Source organism: Pelodiscus sinensis, chromosome 24 (assembly GCF_052426305.1).
Source record: "Pelodiscus sinensis isolate ZL-2025 chromosome 24, ASM5242630v1, whole genome shotgun sequence".
NCBI classification, from domain to species: domain Eukaryota; kingdom Metazoa; phylum Chordata; order Testudines; family Trionychidae; genus Pelodiscus; species Pelodiscus sinensis.
The window spans coordinates 13,696,453-13,712,249 of record NC_143075.1 but is presented as its reverse complement, the minus strand read 5'-3'; the positions used below and the strand labels follow the sequence as shown (position 1 = coordinate 13,712,249).

General features: G+C 47.3%; 1 protein-coding gene across 3 annotated transcripts in view; it reads right to left on the bottom strand.

Annotated features, from left to right (window-relative positions):
• Positions 1 to 15,797, bottom strand: part of UBE4B (ubiquitination factor E4B) — an 88,965-nt gene that overhangs the window by 25,125 nt on the left and 48,043 nt on the right. For all 3 annotated transcript variants that reach the window (XM_006127067.4, XM_075906353.2, XM_006127069.4), the window contains 7 exons: positions 6,851 to 6,934; positions 5,260 to 5,316; positions 4,094 to 4,210; positions 3,904 to 4,002; positions 3,341 to 3,454; positions 2,195 to 2,393; positions 571 to 709 (listed from right to left, as the gene is read on the bottom strand). In XM_006127067.4, coding sequence (XP_006127129.1) covers positions 571 to 709; positions 2,195 to 2,393; positions 3,341 to 3,454; positions 3,904 to 4,002; positions 4,094 to 4,210; positions 5,260 to 5,316; positions 6,851 to 6,934 — 809 coding nt within the window. The remainder of the gene's footprint in view (positions 1 to 570; positions 710 to 2,194; positions 2,394 to 3,340; positions 3,455 to 3,903; positions 4,003 to 4,093; positions 4,211 to 5,259; positions 5,317 to 6,850; positions 6,935 to 15,797) is intronic.

Below are 15,797 nucleotides of genomic sequence, written 5' to 3'. Positions count from 1 at the left end.
GATGTCAGTGGTTGGCACTGGGAAGTAGTGGAGAAGCTCTATGTATAAAGGATGGCACCAGGGGACTCTGGAGGCTGGGGCTTTTGGCAGATCGGTAACATGCTATATGAATATTTGCATATTCATTATGTAAATAATGAATATGAAAATATTACCAGCCCATCAAAAGTCTGTGAATGAGTTTTCCGATCAGTTATCAAAAAGGTTGGGAACCACGGCCCTAGGATGCTTTCAAGAACTACCTAGTGCTCTCTAGGACTAACCATAGAGCTTGAGTTCCGATCTAAAAACATCCTTTCCCCCAGTATTGTTTGAAGTCATGATGGAAGCCATTGCACATCAGCACAACAAGAACCTGCAGGTACAAAATACTCTGCATCAACTTTCAAAGCAGCAGACTGACCAATCAACAAAATTTCCAAACACTCCACAGCAGGGATTTACTTAAGTTGCAGTTTTAATTTCCATCAAAGTTGAAAGAACCATAATCATACATAAGGCGGCACCTACAATTGAAGATGGAAGGAAAAACTGAGGAACACATGCTAGGTAACTAACACAACTTCTGACCTGTTAAGCTCTCTGATGGCCCGCAGTCTACGGATGTAGCGGCGGCAGCTTGGCAGGATGGAGAGGTGATGGGCATGCAGGGTTAGGAAGAAGCATTCCGTTGGGAATTTTGGTTCAGAACAAGGAGACTGATCCCTGGCTACAAAAAAAAAAAAAAAAAAGAACAAAACAGGATGAAGGATAGTAAGCAAAAAGCCACCTGCATTAGTGCTCAGATTTTCAATAACTCGCACTTCTCTGCAGTCTTAAAACAAGCTATCAAAGCAAGAGCAAGTCACAAGCAAACATTTAGGACACTGACTAGTTGGTGATATCCCTAACACCAAATAAAAGGATAGAGATAAAATGTAGAAAATGCAAGCTCTGTACCAGCAATGAGCAACCAAGACTAGTGAGTGGGCTCCATGAGTGGCCTTCCATCAAAGTGGGCTGCCTGATTGCCAGTGATAGGCAACCTGCGGCCTGCAGCCCACTGGGGTTCCACCTGCAGCCCACACACTCCATTTCTGCCTCCTTCTCCCATGTGCCTCTCCACTGAGGTATTGGAGCCCTGCACTTTCTACTCCTCCCCCTCCCCCCCCAGCACTCGCAGAGTAAGGATGTTAAAGAGCGGTTATTTCACCAATTGTGTAGTCGATACAATTTGTATCAGCCACACAATTAGTCGATAAGAGGAGCCACTCTGCGGGCCTGGCTCGTGCCGGCTCTCGACTGCTGCAGCTCCACATTTTAAATACAGTAAGAGTCCAGCAGCTCTTACTACTTTTAAAATGCAGAGCTACAGTGCAGGAGGCTCTCAGAGCCAGTGTGAGCCAGGACCAAGCAGTCTCAGTTCACTCCATTCCAGGATAGTTGCACCTCTGTATTTTAAATGTAGTAAGAGCTTCTAGACTTTTACTACCTTTAAAATGTAGAGGTGCAGCTCTGTCCCGGACTGGAGTGAGCTGAGACTGCTCGGTCCTGGCTCGCATTGGGTCCAGCAGCCCGTTCATGGCTGCTAGAGCTGGCTGCAGACAGGGGCCAGCCCAGGCCACCACAGACTAGGGCTGCTTTGTGACAGCAGCCCCCATCTGCGGGGGGAGGGAGTCAGCAACACCAGCTCCTTTTAAACCAGGTCTCTCCCCCCCGCCCTCCACTGGCTCCTGTTCCCCCCCACTGCCTCTCATTAGAGGCGGGGGGGGGGGGGGGAGGGGGGAAGCAAGTTGTCATGTACTTAATTCCACTTAGCCTTATCAGGCTGTTAAGTACTTGACAACTCGCTTACATCCCTATTTCAGAGCTCTACAAATCCACTGATTCAGGCTCCAAACCCGCTCCTGCCCCTCTCCCTCTCATGCCCCTCTCCCTCTCAGAGCATGAACAGTCATGAACAGCTGATTCGTGGTGTTCAAGGTCTGAGTGGAACAAGGAGGAGCAGGGATGGAGCATGAATCAGAGAATTCATGGCACTTCCAAAGTGCTGGGAGGGGGAATGATTAGGATGTGCAGGGCTATAGTGCTCCAGTGTGCGAGAGGTGCATGGGGGAGGGGGATATACAGCAGGTCTGCGGGCCGCAGGTGGAACCCCCAGTGGACCATACGAGGCCCCTGGGCCACAGGATGCCCTCCACTGCTCTGTACTCACGAAGTTCAGCCATCCAGCCTGTTACATCCTCCATTGTTGCTTTCACTCTTGTCTCATCCATTGGGACAGTGATTCGACATCTGGGATGGAATATATAGGTGGGATCAACTGTTTCTAGCTTGATCTTTGTGCTTAGCTGCTGCAGCACCCAGAGGAAGTTGAGCATAAAACCGTCCGTAGACACCATTCGATCATCAGTCTGCAAGATAAGGGACAAAAACTGAATGCTAGAAGATGCCAGCTTTGAAGAAAGCAGCAGGCAACAGACTGCTGCATTTAGTAGGCCAGGGATTCCAATATCCATTGCTAGAGCACAATGCATGGACAAACAAAAAAAAGCATCTGGACCCCTAAGGCTAACTAAAATGTGAACAACTCAACTATTAACAGTGTTTCCCTGCCCTGTATGTGTCCAACACCAGTCATTTTTATGAGCACTAAATATATATATTTAGAGGAGAGAAAAGAAAGGGAAAGGGTCTCAAGATGCTTCTTCAAAACTTTTTAGCATAGGGTCAGTCAGAAACAAGGAGGATTCATAAAGGAGCTAAGCTTCAGGTCTTAATTTTTACTATATGAGCAACATTTCCAGTATTTCTTTGTTTTAATTTTCAGAAAGCAGTTCTGCAGATAGGTTCAAAATGTTTGCATCAACGGAAAATGGGGACTTCAAGACACTAATGTCTCAAATGACGCACGTTTAAGATTCACTATCGGGTTATGCCAAAGCAAAAATCATCTGACCAACAGGCTTACTCAAATTTGCAACCGACACAAATAAAGTGAGTACTGGACAATTTATTAACTGGGGGACAGAACAGGTCTTAATTGCAGCTAGTTGGTGGAAGCTGCCAGAAAGAGCATACCTCAGTAAAAAGGCACAAACTTGAGCCAAGAAGGGTTGAATACAAACAAATTTAGGTATTTCAGTATTCAGAGAGGATTGAGCAAACAAAGCAAAATAGATTCTTTTAAGAAAAGATGTACAGAAAAGTAATATTGAAAGAATAACCTAGTCGGATTTCCTAGTTGCTTCAGGACCTAGAACATCTGTTGTCTTCTGTTAAAACTTCCACTGCATCAGCTGCCTAGAGCTATTTGTGCTAAATAGATCCATGAGTCAGAGGAAGAGAGTTCAGTCTTTACCTGCATCTGTGCTTTCTTCATGTTGGCATCAACAACAGCTGCCATGTAACTGAGAGCTGCCTCTCGAGTTTCACCATTCAGCAAAATACTGTGTAGAGTCTTAAACAGCTCTTGCTGAAATTTAAAAAGAAAATTATATCACCTGACAGCAAGATCATGAAAAAACAGCTGACACACATATACATATTCCAAAGCAGTACTACTCTGTTGTAGTCTTGCTGTAAAGAACACAGCTATTCCAGGTATGAAAAATATGTATATTACAGAAAAATATTATCTACCTATGATTATAGCTTAAAAATCACGGCCAGACTAGCACTATGGAAATGTCTTCTTTACTCAGCCATCCACAAGAATTGAACTTTGAGATAGACATTTGTGAGTCATCAATAGTTTGTGATTACACTTTTATGGCGCTATCATTAAATTCCTCCTGCTGGGTTCCCTCTCTGTCTTAATTTATTGTTTAGTGCCTGGGGTATATTTTATAAAACACTCTTGGTCAATGTTATGGAGAACCAACCAAAAATCCTCTGGCAGCAATTATGCATCAGGAGTCTTACCCTTGCAGATTCCAAGTAATGCTGCAATGACTGGCTAACAACGCGGGTGTTTTCAAGAGTAATGGCAGGCCCTGAGAAATATTTTTCAACCACTTTAGTCTGAAAGAAAAAAAAGCGGCAAGAAATACAAATGCACCTTTTGGGTTTATTTCCAGAAGAGAGACTGCAAACAGCCACACAGAATACTTACATCATCTTCAGCAAAGACAGAGAGACTGAAGAAAGCTCCAAGGTAAGAGAGTCTTTGCAACTCTCGCCCTGCACCTGGGCTTATAGGTTTAGGCAACCACAAGGGCAAAGATACGACCTAGAAAGGGGGGGGGGAGAGGGGGAAGAGGAAGGAAGAATAGGAAGACATTGACAGGACAGCCAAACCACTGACATTTTTCTACTTACACTGCCTTTTCCCATTATTTGCATTTCACCCTGTTGTGTTGATTCTCTATCATCCCATCAGCAAAATGATGAAGTCTGTAGTACATCAAAAAGCTAAGCAAGCAATCTTTATTTTAGGTCTCTCTCAACTTCAGTTATTTCTCTTCTCAAGGGGAGGCAACTCAATTTCTTCATGTACTTCTTCCTTGGACATACCTTAAGTATCGCTTACTATTAAATAATACTGTAATTCCCAAGAGCCCCCCAACTAGGATGAGGACCTGATTATAAAAGATACTCATAGTAAGAGTCGCTGGCTCGAATAACCTACTGAAGAAATCTAGATGGTCCATTAGGACTAGACTGGTATTGCCCAAAATATAAAGGATAAACCATGCCATCAGAAAGAACTGCAAGTAAATTAGAGAAGAGGTAATTCTAACAGATTAGACATGAGATCAGAAACCTTCCCTTCATGGCTTCCAATCCTACAAGCCACTAATTTTTTGTATTTCTTTGGGGGGGGGGGGGGGGGGGGGGGGGGGGGGGGGGGGGGGGGAAAAGACAATTCTTTGCGCTTCAGTTTCTTAACTGAATACCACCTACTAGGGATCTAAAATCTTATTTAATTGATTAATTGGCTGGGCTGGAGTGGCCCCATGCCATAGGCAGGGGCTGCTCCATCCCAGCCGTAGCAGCCCCTGCCTTCAACGTATCTGGCCTGTTGTGGACAGAGGCAGGACCTGTCCATGGCAGGCTCTATGAAGCTCAAACAGCCCCCCCTGCCTACAGCAGGCAGGGAGCTGCTCCAGGCCCCACCAGTTAATCCGTACACATCACCTGTTAACTACTGCCTACCTAAATTTTAAGTGTATTGTGAGACTAACTAATGTTAGCACAGTGTTTTGAAAACAAAAATGTTATGCAAATGCCAAGTATTATGCAGTAGTAATCAGTGAGTGAGTAAGTGAGGCCACTTACCAAATTGCATATAGGGTGCGTTTTCCCAAACTTGATTTCACACAGTTCACCTAATGCCTGTAAGAAAAACCCAACAGTTTGTTCAGTTGCAGTTCCCAGAGCACACTGGCTACCAATAAAAAGAGAAACCTACCAGAATGCTTAAGAAGCCTGGTAAGTCAATAGTAAAACATTCACTGACTACAAAGGGAACAGGATCTAAATGTGCTGACGCACACCGTGTAACTCTCTCAGCTTTTGTGTCTTTTTAAGTTGCCTCAAGAAAGCCAAATATCACACTTTAAAAAAAATTAGCTGTGCAAGTTATTTGCTTGTTCAATACATAATGATCCCATTGCTGGACTCCTAAACTGCCATACACAAGTCAGTAAGAGTAAAAAAAATAGGGCTATTGTTCTACACACCAAGGCCTTTGTCTTCTGTCCCAAAGCAGAACACTGTCAGATGAATGCAGAGGCCTGAAACAAAGAATCCTATCTACAGTCTATCTCAAGCTACACTGCAGAAAAGGAAATACAGCAGCTATAAAGGAAAATTCTGAAAATGCAAAATCATAAGATTTTACGTTTTCCACTTCTTGTATTATATGTTCTCAAACTTGAATTACAGTGTATCAAGTTAACTACTATTCCACTCTGTGCTGCTCCAGCAAGTGTTGTTAGCCTATGCTGCAGCTGACAGTTGAATTTCACAAGAGGTTTAATTATTTAAGATTGGGATAGCCTGAAGATAGGGGAACATGGAACAAGCTGAGAAAGTGTTATTTAAAAATGTGGATCAGTGAGATCAAATTTGTTTTGTTTTCAAAAGTCCCAAAGTGGCTTAAGCTAATTGGCAGAACTGCAAACTCAATTCAAATCTAAAGCAGTCTTCTTTCTGGTTTAAGCATCATCAGTAAAAGATCCTGCAATCTGATTTTATCTACAATACATGGGATAGAAGGGAATCCTGTTTGCTCTCTTGTATATGTATTTGGCTTAGCAATGTTGTCTACAGAAATGCAAGTTTGGGTTCTGGGGGTTAATCAGCAATGCTGCCTCAAACATGCTGGAATTGATCCATGGAGTAAAATAAGTGCTTTTTTAAAGTTAATTTTCAGTGGGTAGGCTGTCGTGAATTTCCTGCAGCAGATAGCCATGCATTGATTCATTTCGTTTACAGAATAATGGACATTAATTGGCTAAGCTGACAGCAATACAAAAACTAATACAAGTAAATAGCGGAAAGTATATTACATATTTAATTTTTTCCATTTCTGATCAGTTAAGATTTTTAACAAGTAAGGTATTTTTAAACACATTATGGGAACTAATGGGTAAGGCCACATCTCTCACCTGTGCCATCATCAAGATGAAAACATTTGGACCAACTGCTGCATAAAGTGTTCTGCATATTATGAGCCCTACAGATTCCACCCCATTATTACCCTTCATTAGTCATCTCAGAACGTTTTCAATGATCAACATGAGGTCAATGTTCAATAAGACATCTAAAGCAAGCCAATCAAGTTAATTTAAGTTACCCAGTATTTAATGCAGACTCTGTTCAAAGTATCTTAAAGCAAGAGCTGCTAAAAAGCATTTGTTCTTACCATAAGGGGGTATTTGAAATTGTCGCTATCAAGGGAGCACTCTTTTGAAGCAAGAGCCAGGCCTTGTAAGATAGGGATAAAGATCTGTAAAAACAAAAATACATTACTTGAAATATACTTCAAGAATGGGAAGCATTAAGACACAGGTGAAACCACAATCCCAGACACCATGAAATCCATGCTCACATCTAAAATACTAATACACCCGCATAAGGAAACAAAATAAAGTTTGTCCTTTTAGTTTACATACATTATTTCAAAAGAAACAGTCATGTTTAAGTTGAAAAAGAGTAGCAAACCTAGAAGCACAACCTGAATCCAGTTCCAGTGCTTTATGCATTAAGAAGTTCAGCCAACGAGACCACTTTTTTTTTTTAAACATGCGGAGAAGAGGCATCAGAATCTTCAATGCATCCATATATGGTGTAAATCGTAATCAACTTGATGTCTGTACAAGGGAATTCTCTAGCACCAACTAGTAAATATTCCAAATGTGGGAGCACTTGAAAAGTTTTCCTGGTTGCATTCTATCTTCTAAAGGACATGAACTTCCAAAATAGTCTAAAAGATTGTAGAATTGCAAACAACATGCTCATCTGGGCTTGGTCACAGTGCTAGGTGGAACACACACTACAGCTAATCAACTAAAGCTACAACAGGATTAGAAGTCTGATTTAGCAAATTCTCCAGAGGTTGAATTCATGTATAAAAATACAAGAGAGATTAGTGCCAAGAAGAAACGGTCTAGGGCTTTCTTTAACAACTTGATAGTCTAGCCTTGTAGTACTCTAGTGCAGTGTTTCCCAATTTTATTTGGCTGAGGAACCCTTTTCAGCTTTTCAAAATTTCAAGGAACCCCTAGGTTTGTCAAGCAAAAAAAAGGGGGGGGGGCAGGGGAGGAGAAAGGGACCCACCAATTCATGCAATTCACATTCCTTCCCCAAGACCCCCCCCCATCTCCCTTCTGTGAGGCCTCATCCGCTCTGTTCCCCTCCTCTCCATCACTTGCTATACCCAGCCCTTATACCTGTCTCAACCTAGTGAGAATGAGGTGTGGGGTGGGAATGAGGGATTTGGGTGTGGGAAGGGGTGAGAAGTACAAGCTCTAGGAGGGAATTTGGATGCGGGAGAAGGGGCTGTTGACTCAGGGAGGGGGTTCTAGGCTGGGGAGTGTTGGGTTCAAGTGGAAGATTGGGGTGCTGAGCAAGCCAGGGCTTGTGGATGTGAGGGTGCAGGAGCTTAGGCTGGATATGTGAGGGATTCAGGGCAAGGAGGCTGTGAGAATGATGGGCTCAGGATACAGATTTGTGATGTGTGGATGGTGGAGGAATATTGTGGCAGAAGACTGAGGATGTGGGGATGCAGGAGTGTGGGGATGTAACAGGCTCAGGACAGGGGGTTCCAGTGTATGATAGGCTCAGATTTGGGGTCAGGTGGTATAGGAGTGTTATGATGCTGCAGTGAAATGGGGGTTTGGTCCCAATTGGGGGCTTGTTGGCCTGGCTTCATTTTTAAATAAAATATGTCAAACTCAAAAGGTTTTAGCATTGTCTTTATATATGAGAGGGGTGAGGAACCTGTTTTGAGTCAAAGGTCACTGACCCACAGAAAATTCAGTTGGGGCCACACAAGTGAGATGCAAAAAAAAACAAAAAAAGCTCCTCCAAAAAACCCCAAGCCTCACTAATGTGGTCCCAAATGTGCTGGTGGGGGTAGGGGACAGCGTGCTAGTGGGTGCTGGGGCTGGGGAGAGGGTGCTGCTGGGTGGAAGGATGCTGGATCAGGTGGCAGGATGCTGGGGCAGGGTGCTAGGACAGGCAGGTGGCAGGGTGCTGGGGTCAGGGACATGGTCCTGCTGGGCACTAGGGTGACTGGCAGGGTGCTGGGACAAGGAACAGGGTACTGCTGGGTGCTAGCGTGGATGCGGGATGCTGGGGCCAGTGCCAAGGTGGTGCTGAGTCCTGGGGTGTAAGGCAAGGTGCTGGGGCCAGGGCGGTGCTAGGGTGGATGGCAGGGCTGCCAAGGAGCGGGATAGGGATAGGATGCAGGATCTGGGAGGGAGCTGGGGGGCAGAAGGGGACAAGGTCTGGGTGGTAGGTAGGGTACAGAAGCAGGCTAGATGAAGGGTATCTGGCTACGAGGGAGGGTGCTAGGAGGGGACTTGGGTAGGAGTTAGACCTCCCTGATCTGGCACCCTCTAGACCTGACTGGTCCCAGATGAGGAATTTTTGGACCAGGGGAGGTCATTTCAGGGCTCCTGGTTTCCCCCCACCCTTCCCCACTAGGGTTCTTTGCACCTCTATCCCCTGCAACCAAACTAAGCCGCCCACCCCTGCTGGTTCCCTGCACTTCCCCCAAAACCATCCCTCACAATCCAAGGGAGTGCAGCACCAGTTCCCTGCAGCCCCTCACAGCCCAGCTGAGCTGCCCATCTGTTCTGTATACCCTCCCCCATCCACCTCAGCTCAGCTGAGCCCTGCACTGGTTCCCTGCATGCCTCCCCCACAGCACAACTGATCCCCGTTTCCCTGCACCTCCTCCAATCCCCACAAAACTGCTGAGCCAAGAGCCAATTCCCTGTCCCTCCCTCCCCTTGAGTCTAGCCCCGGTTCCGGGCACCTCCCTCCGACTGCAGTCAAACCAAGCTCTGAGCTCCACACACACACACCCTCCACCCCACAGCCCAGCCCCCCAGACCTCTCCACTCTGCAACCCAGCTGAGCTCAATTTCTCTGCACCTTCCCCCAAACCATGTAGACATGCTGAGCCAGTGCTGATTCCCTGCCCCTGCCTTCCTCCCTCCCCTTGGCTGTGTCTACACTGGCACGATCTTGCGCCAAAGCGGCTGCTCTTGCGCAAAAATTTGCTGCCTGTCTACACTGGCCATGTGTTCTTGCGCAAGTACACTAACGTTCTCATGTACGAAATCAGGGCTTCTTCCGCAAGAACTACGATGCTCCCACTCAGGAATAAGCCCTTCTGAGCAACTATTCTTGCGCAAGAGGCCAGTGTAGATAGGCAACATGAATTTCTTGAGCAAGAAAGCCCTATGGCTAAAATGGCCATTGGCACTTTCTTGGGCAAGAGAGTGTCCACACTGCCATAGATGCTCTTGTGCAAAAGCACAGCTCGCACATAGAAGAGTGGATGTGTTTTTGCACAAGAAACAACCAGTGTAGACATAGCCTAAGAGTTTCCTCACATGAGCAAAATGAATTTTGTGTTGTGCACCAGTATTGAGTTCATGTGGATTGTTTGGATGTGCCACCCAAATTATTAATAAATATTTTTAAACCTCTACCTTTTCCCTCTGCTGCCCCGACTCCTCACCCTCCTCTGCTGTCCTGACTCCTGCTCTTCTCACTGTCCTTAACCCTCCTGCAACCTGCCCCCCTCCACCAGCCCTTCTCTCCTCCCTGTGCCCACTTCTCCAGTAGCCCCACTCTGATCATGTGAGCTACCCCTCCTCATCCCCTCTTCTAACACCTCCCTCTACATACCTGCCCTGCGTCTCTCCTCTGATGGTGGTCGTCCCTCCACTGGGCAGGTGTCTGCCCAGAATCCCCTGGCACCTGCACCTTCTCTTACCCCTGCACCCTCCTGGTGCCTCCCCCTTCCCTCACTTCCCCTGCCCCCTTTGCTCCATTTTTCCCTGATGCCCACCCCTCACCACCCTCTGCCCCCATTCCCTTCATGCCCCTGTGCCCTCTCACATGACTTGCTCCATCCCAGCCTTCCTCATGCCCACCCCTTCTTTCAAGCCTTCTCCCAACACCTCCCCTTACCCCTGTAGCCCCCAATGCACTTACCTTCTCCCCTCCCAGCATCACCCTGTCCCCCTGCCACTGATACCTCTCCTCCTGCCCTTTTCCTCATTGTCTGCGCTTGGCCCCCTGCCATTTGTCTCTCCTCCACCCCTGTCCCTTTGGTGCCTTCCCCTCCGCCTCCGCACAAGCACCTTCCTCTCCCAGCCCTTCCCCTTTCCATCTGCACAAGCCCCTTCCCTTCCCCCTCCCCCTCCCGTACCTTCTGCCTTCCACTTTGCAGGGCCGGAGTCTGCGCTCTGTCCCCGGACTCCGAACCCGCAACTCAGCCATGCGGTGCAACGCAGCGCCCAGCAAGTTTAAAATCCTGGGCTATGACGTTCTGTCATGTCTGGGCGTCTCTCCACCCACTGGTTTGAGCCTGTGGCGCAGGGCAGCAGCAGCCAGCGAGGGGGAGCTCAGGGAAGGTTGCGCATGGCAGGGACAGGTCCAGGGACGGGGGAGAGACGCTCTGGGGCCAGGCTGGGAGGACGCTCGCGCGCCGGGGGGGGGGGTCGGGGTCAGCTCCAGCTCCAGCTCCAAATATTGCGGGAGCATGGGCACCACAAGCCCACTGTGACCGCCTCGGGGGTGCGATCACCCCCTCCCATCCGGGAGGGGGGTTCAGCGAACACTGTCAACAGCCCTCGGTCTGTTGGTCCCGGAGTTTAGTCGATATTGGCGTCTTTGGGCACGATCACCCCACTCGGCCGAGTCCAGAGGATCTGCGAACCCAGGGGTCACCTGTCCCCTTCTGCGGGGCTTCTCCCCACGGTCTCCATTGGAGGTTCCCCCTCGCCGGCGTTGGAGCAACTTTCACCCCTGATGATGGCAGGGAGGGAGGAGGGGGACCCGGGCCCACCCTCTCCACTGGGTCCCAGCCCGGGGCCCTAAGCACAGGGGTCCGCTTGCTCCCTGTGCGATGGACGTGGGATGCCTTCCCGAAACGCGCCCACCCACGGGCGCAAAAGGGCCCTGCCCCAGGCTGCTTCCTCCCTCCTACGGACCCCGTTGCCCTGCCCGTGGGGTCCCCGTGGCCTACCGGTTCGGCCGCTCAGCACGGGAGGAGTCCGTTCTCCATCATAGGGTCCGGGTCTGGCGACAGCCCGTGGCTGCGGGTATCTTCGAACTCCCGGCTCTTGGGGTCCCCGTCGGGGGCTCCGGGCTTCCTGGAGGTGGCACTGCCCCCTCCCGAGCCCCCCGCTCTTCGGGAGCCAGCCTCCACAACCGCCCCCCCCTTCCTTGCTGGCGGGCCCTTTTTGAATGGCCCGCCGGAAGTGACATGCTCCCGCCGCACCCTGCCCCGCCCTCGGCAGACATGCGCCGCCTGACAGGCTGGCCACAGCTTGGCTTTGCAGCCGCGGAGGGAGTCTCCACAGCCGGCATCTGCCGCGTGCCGGCTCCCCCCAGCCGGGCGCCGCGGTAGAGGACCCCGCCTCTCCCTGTCCCCCTTCAGGCTCCTCAGTGCGGGCCGCTCTCGGCCCGTCACACCCACACAACTCACCGCCCATGCCTCAGCTGGCAAGCCGGCTCTCTCTCTCTCTTTTTCAGAGGGGGCGGGGGAGCGCCGGCTCCTCGCGGAACCGCTCATTGTGCTCCACAGAACCCCAGGGTTCCACGGAGCACTAATTGGGAAACACTGCTCTAGTGACCCATTTACCCGGAGTGAATAGCGATTATATACAGCAGCACAGTATTTTCATTATCATAACAGCCAAGCAGATTTTGTGCCTGAGTTGCCAAGTTTTTAATACAGTGATAGGCATAAACAAAACAGCACCAGTCACTGAGACTGTAAGGGAGGAAGTCAGAAGGGCGGAGATGATTAAACCAAGAAGCAACATCCACCCAATTACCAAGGCCCAATCAAACATTGATTAGTTTTTCCTTTTGGAATAAAAATTAAATATTGGTTTTACAAAATACAGGAGTGACCACTGGAACTCAAATAGAACGATAGTGGGTCTCTTGGAGAAAGATATAGAAATATCAACAACCATATTAGGGAACCTCCTTAACAACAAGGCTGTTCCTTAATCCACTTAGGGGCATGGTCCCAATCTTGATCTTAACTGTGTTCCAGAGCCATTCCATGACAGGGTATGTCTACATAGCAGCTAGTGTGCCTCCCAAACTGGGTAGACAGATATCATGCATCTCTGTTTGATCAACCATGCTAAAAATAGCCTCGACTGGTCACCCAAGTATAAGCCCACCCAATCCTTGGGTCTGAATTTGGGCAGTGATGAGTACAGTTAACACATGAGAGTCTACCCAGCAGTGTTGGATTAAGGGATAAAGATTATAACTACAGTTTAGGGCCTCACCATATGAGGAACATCTAAATTTAAAAAAAAAAAAAAAAAAAGGGAAAACTGACAATTCCAATTTTTATCAAAATCAGTTAATAAATAAAGGCGACATGGGGAAAAGAAGAGTCTCTCTCTAGACTTTTTTGTTCAAAAATGACAAATCTATGCACATCTGACTACATAAATACCCTTACCCTGCCCTTACCCTTCACTAATTGTTCACTATTGATAGGCAGGAAGCCAGGGCTGAGAAAAAAATATAATTGCACTTGTAAAGTATTTCCTATGAGTAAGTTTGCAATCAGTCTCCTGAGGCAGCATTTTGCTAGTCAGCTGCTACTGGTAAAATTCTGACTATGCCCTGATAACTTATTTAAATAAATCTTCTCACTGCTGATAAAACTGGAAAAATGTGAGATCAAAAATGGCAGTGCAACAAGGCAACCCTGTGCTAAACTTGGATGGGACTAGTCCTAGCAGTGACATCATAGTATCCCGTTGGTTGGTAATAGTTAATGGGCTGCAATATTTTGTTTACATCCTAGTACTCAGTCATATAGTGCCCTCACTCCTGTTAGTGTTAAGTGTTAGTATGTTCTTTCTTCTTTAGATCTATACATACACACAATTGTGTATTTCAGTGCATACACTGCTTTCTGCTTCACATACTATCCATGCTTCATGTGAATGAGTTTGTAGGTGAGAGTTTTATGGGAATGGGTTAAGCGGATCTTCAGAAGCATGAATTTGTGGTGGCTTCGCTCTTTCAGAAAACTTTGTATTTGGTTAAACTTTGTATTTCCCGAACAAAATTTATCAACTGTTTTTCATTTATTCATATGAAAAGGATAATTTTCCTTATTTGTGGTGAAAAAAAAAGTTACATATGTTCTCTTGTTTTCGTGTGAGCATATAGACGAAATAGCTCTAACTTTCACAGAAATATCCTGGTAAAATATCACAAGTTTTTGATATTGACCTATTAATAGAATATTACTTGTTGAATAGATATATAAGTCTCAATATTTATAATCTAAGGTTTCAATAAAAACTTTCCGCTGCTATTTCTGTTACCAATATTTTGTAATTCAGCATAACTCTCTGTAAAAACAGAAGAAATACATTTTTGGAAAAATATAACCTGCATAAAATTATGCAGATAAAAGGATATTTAAGCCACCAGGACCTTTATCAAATCATCCAAGATAGGATTCAGTTGGCATTCCCTACTATATAAATAATTTTTTGGCTTTTTTTTAGTCTGATGGTGTTTTAGTTAGATTATGATTCTATTTTTACAACTTTGCCTTTGCGTATATCCAAATATAAAGTCTTATGTTTATATATTCAGTGTCAGGATATATATTCAGCAAGGATAGGTAGGAATGGTATCCCTAGCCTCTGTTTCTCTGGAGGTGGGTAACAGGGGAGGGATCACATGAGGATTACCTGTTGTGATCCCTCCCTCTGGGGCATCTTGTATTGGCCACTGTTGGCAGACAGGATACTGAGCTAGATGGACCTTTGGTCTGACCCAGTATGGCCGTTCTTATGTCCTTTCTGTGAAAATAATAAACTCTTTTTAATTGTATGAGGCCTCTTACATTTGATATATTTTAGGTCTCAGAATATCCATAATCCTGTTCTCCAACCCAGGCTCCTAGCTACAGTGTATACATACCACGGTACCTCCGATACATTCTACATTCTAAGCACTCTGATAAGAAACCAACTAAGAGTTAACATGGATATTAAGTGACCATTTAATTGCAAAAATAGATATTTAATCTCAGATAGGAATGATAATATTCCTTCTGAACTCTTATTCAGAGGAGTATGTTAATTAAAAACAGAGGAGTTTGTAGTGATCAAATACTTCTTTCCACCAGCCAGTTCCTATTAGTGTGGATGCATTTGCCCCTCACTCAGACACATCGGTATAATTTTCAGGAGTTAAGACAGGATAAGAACTTCTTTAAATTTTCTAAACCTGTGGCATGCAAACTCTTCCTGTCATTCCCCTCCTTACCAATAACACAATCTGTTTGCGTCCACCCTCTGTTATGGGACAACTGAAACTTCCTTAGCAGCAGAACCTTGGCTGAAAGCAGAGCTGGTGGAGCACCTGGGCTTGCAAGCAGATTGGAACCTGGGGCTTAAAGTGTGGCACTCTCTCCGCAGGTCTATGGAAGCTGGCCCTAATAAAGGGGCCACTTCAAAAATTTCTGAAGTAGCCCCCGGGCCACCCTGGAAGGGGCAGGGTCTAAATGGAAAGGGGTGGGGCTACCCCACCCCCTGACCATGAGTGGTCTGGGGGTGGAGGAGTCCCTTTACCCCCCCTTCCCACTAGGCACCCATGCCCTGGAAGAGGCTTGGCACACTCCCCCACCCCCAGGCCAATCAAGGCCTGGGGGCAGGGAAGCACAGAAAGCCTCCCGCAGCCCTGCGAGGAGCACGTGGCACTCTAAAGTGCCGCGAGCTCCTCGCAGAGCCCAGGGCAGGGTGAAGAAAGCTTCACGCCGCTCCCAGGCCCTAATTGGCCTGGGGGCGGGAGAGCGCGAGAAGCCTCTTCTGCTCTCTCCCCCAGCCCTGTGAGCAGCGCTTCAAAGCGCCACGTGCTCCTGGCAGGGCAGGAGAAAGCTCTGCGTGCTCTCCACCCCCAGGGGGCTTTTGAAGCGTCACATGCTGTTTGCAGGGTCTGGGGAGCAGTAGGGCCTCTGCGGGCCGGATCCACCTGCTTGGCGGGCCTCACCCTGCCCACGTAGGCCCTTTTGCCCACCCCTGCCCTAACCCCACTGCGTACCTCTCCAAACGTTCCTCTCTGCACAGAAC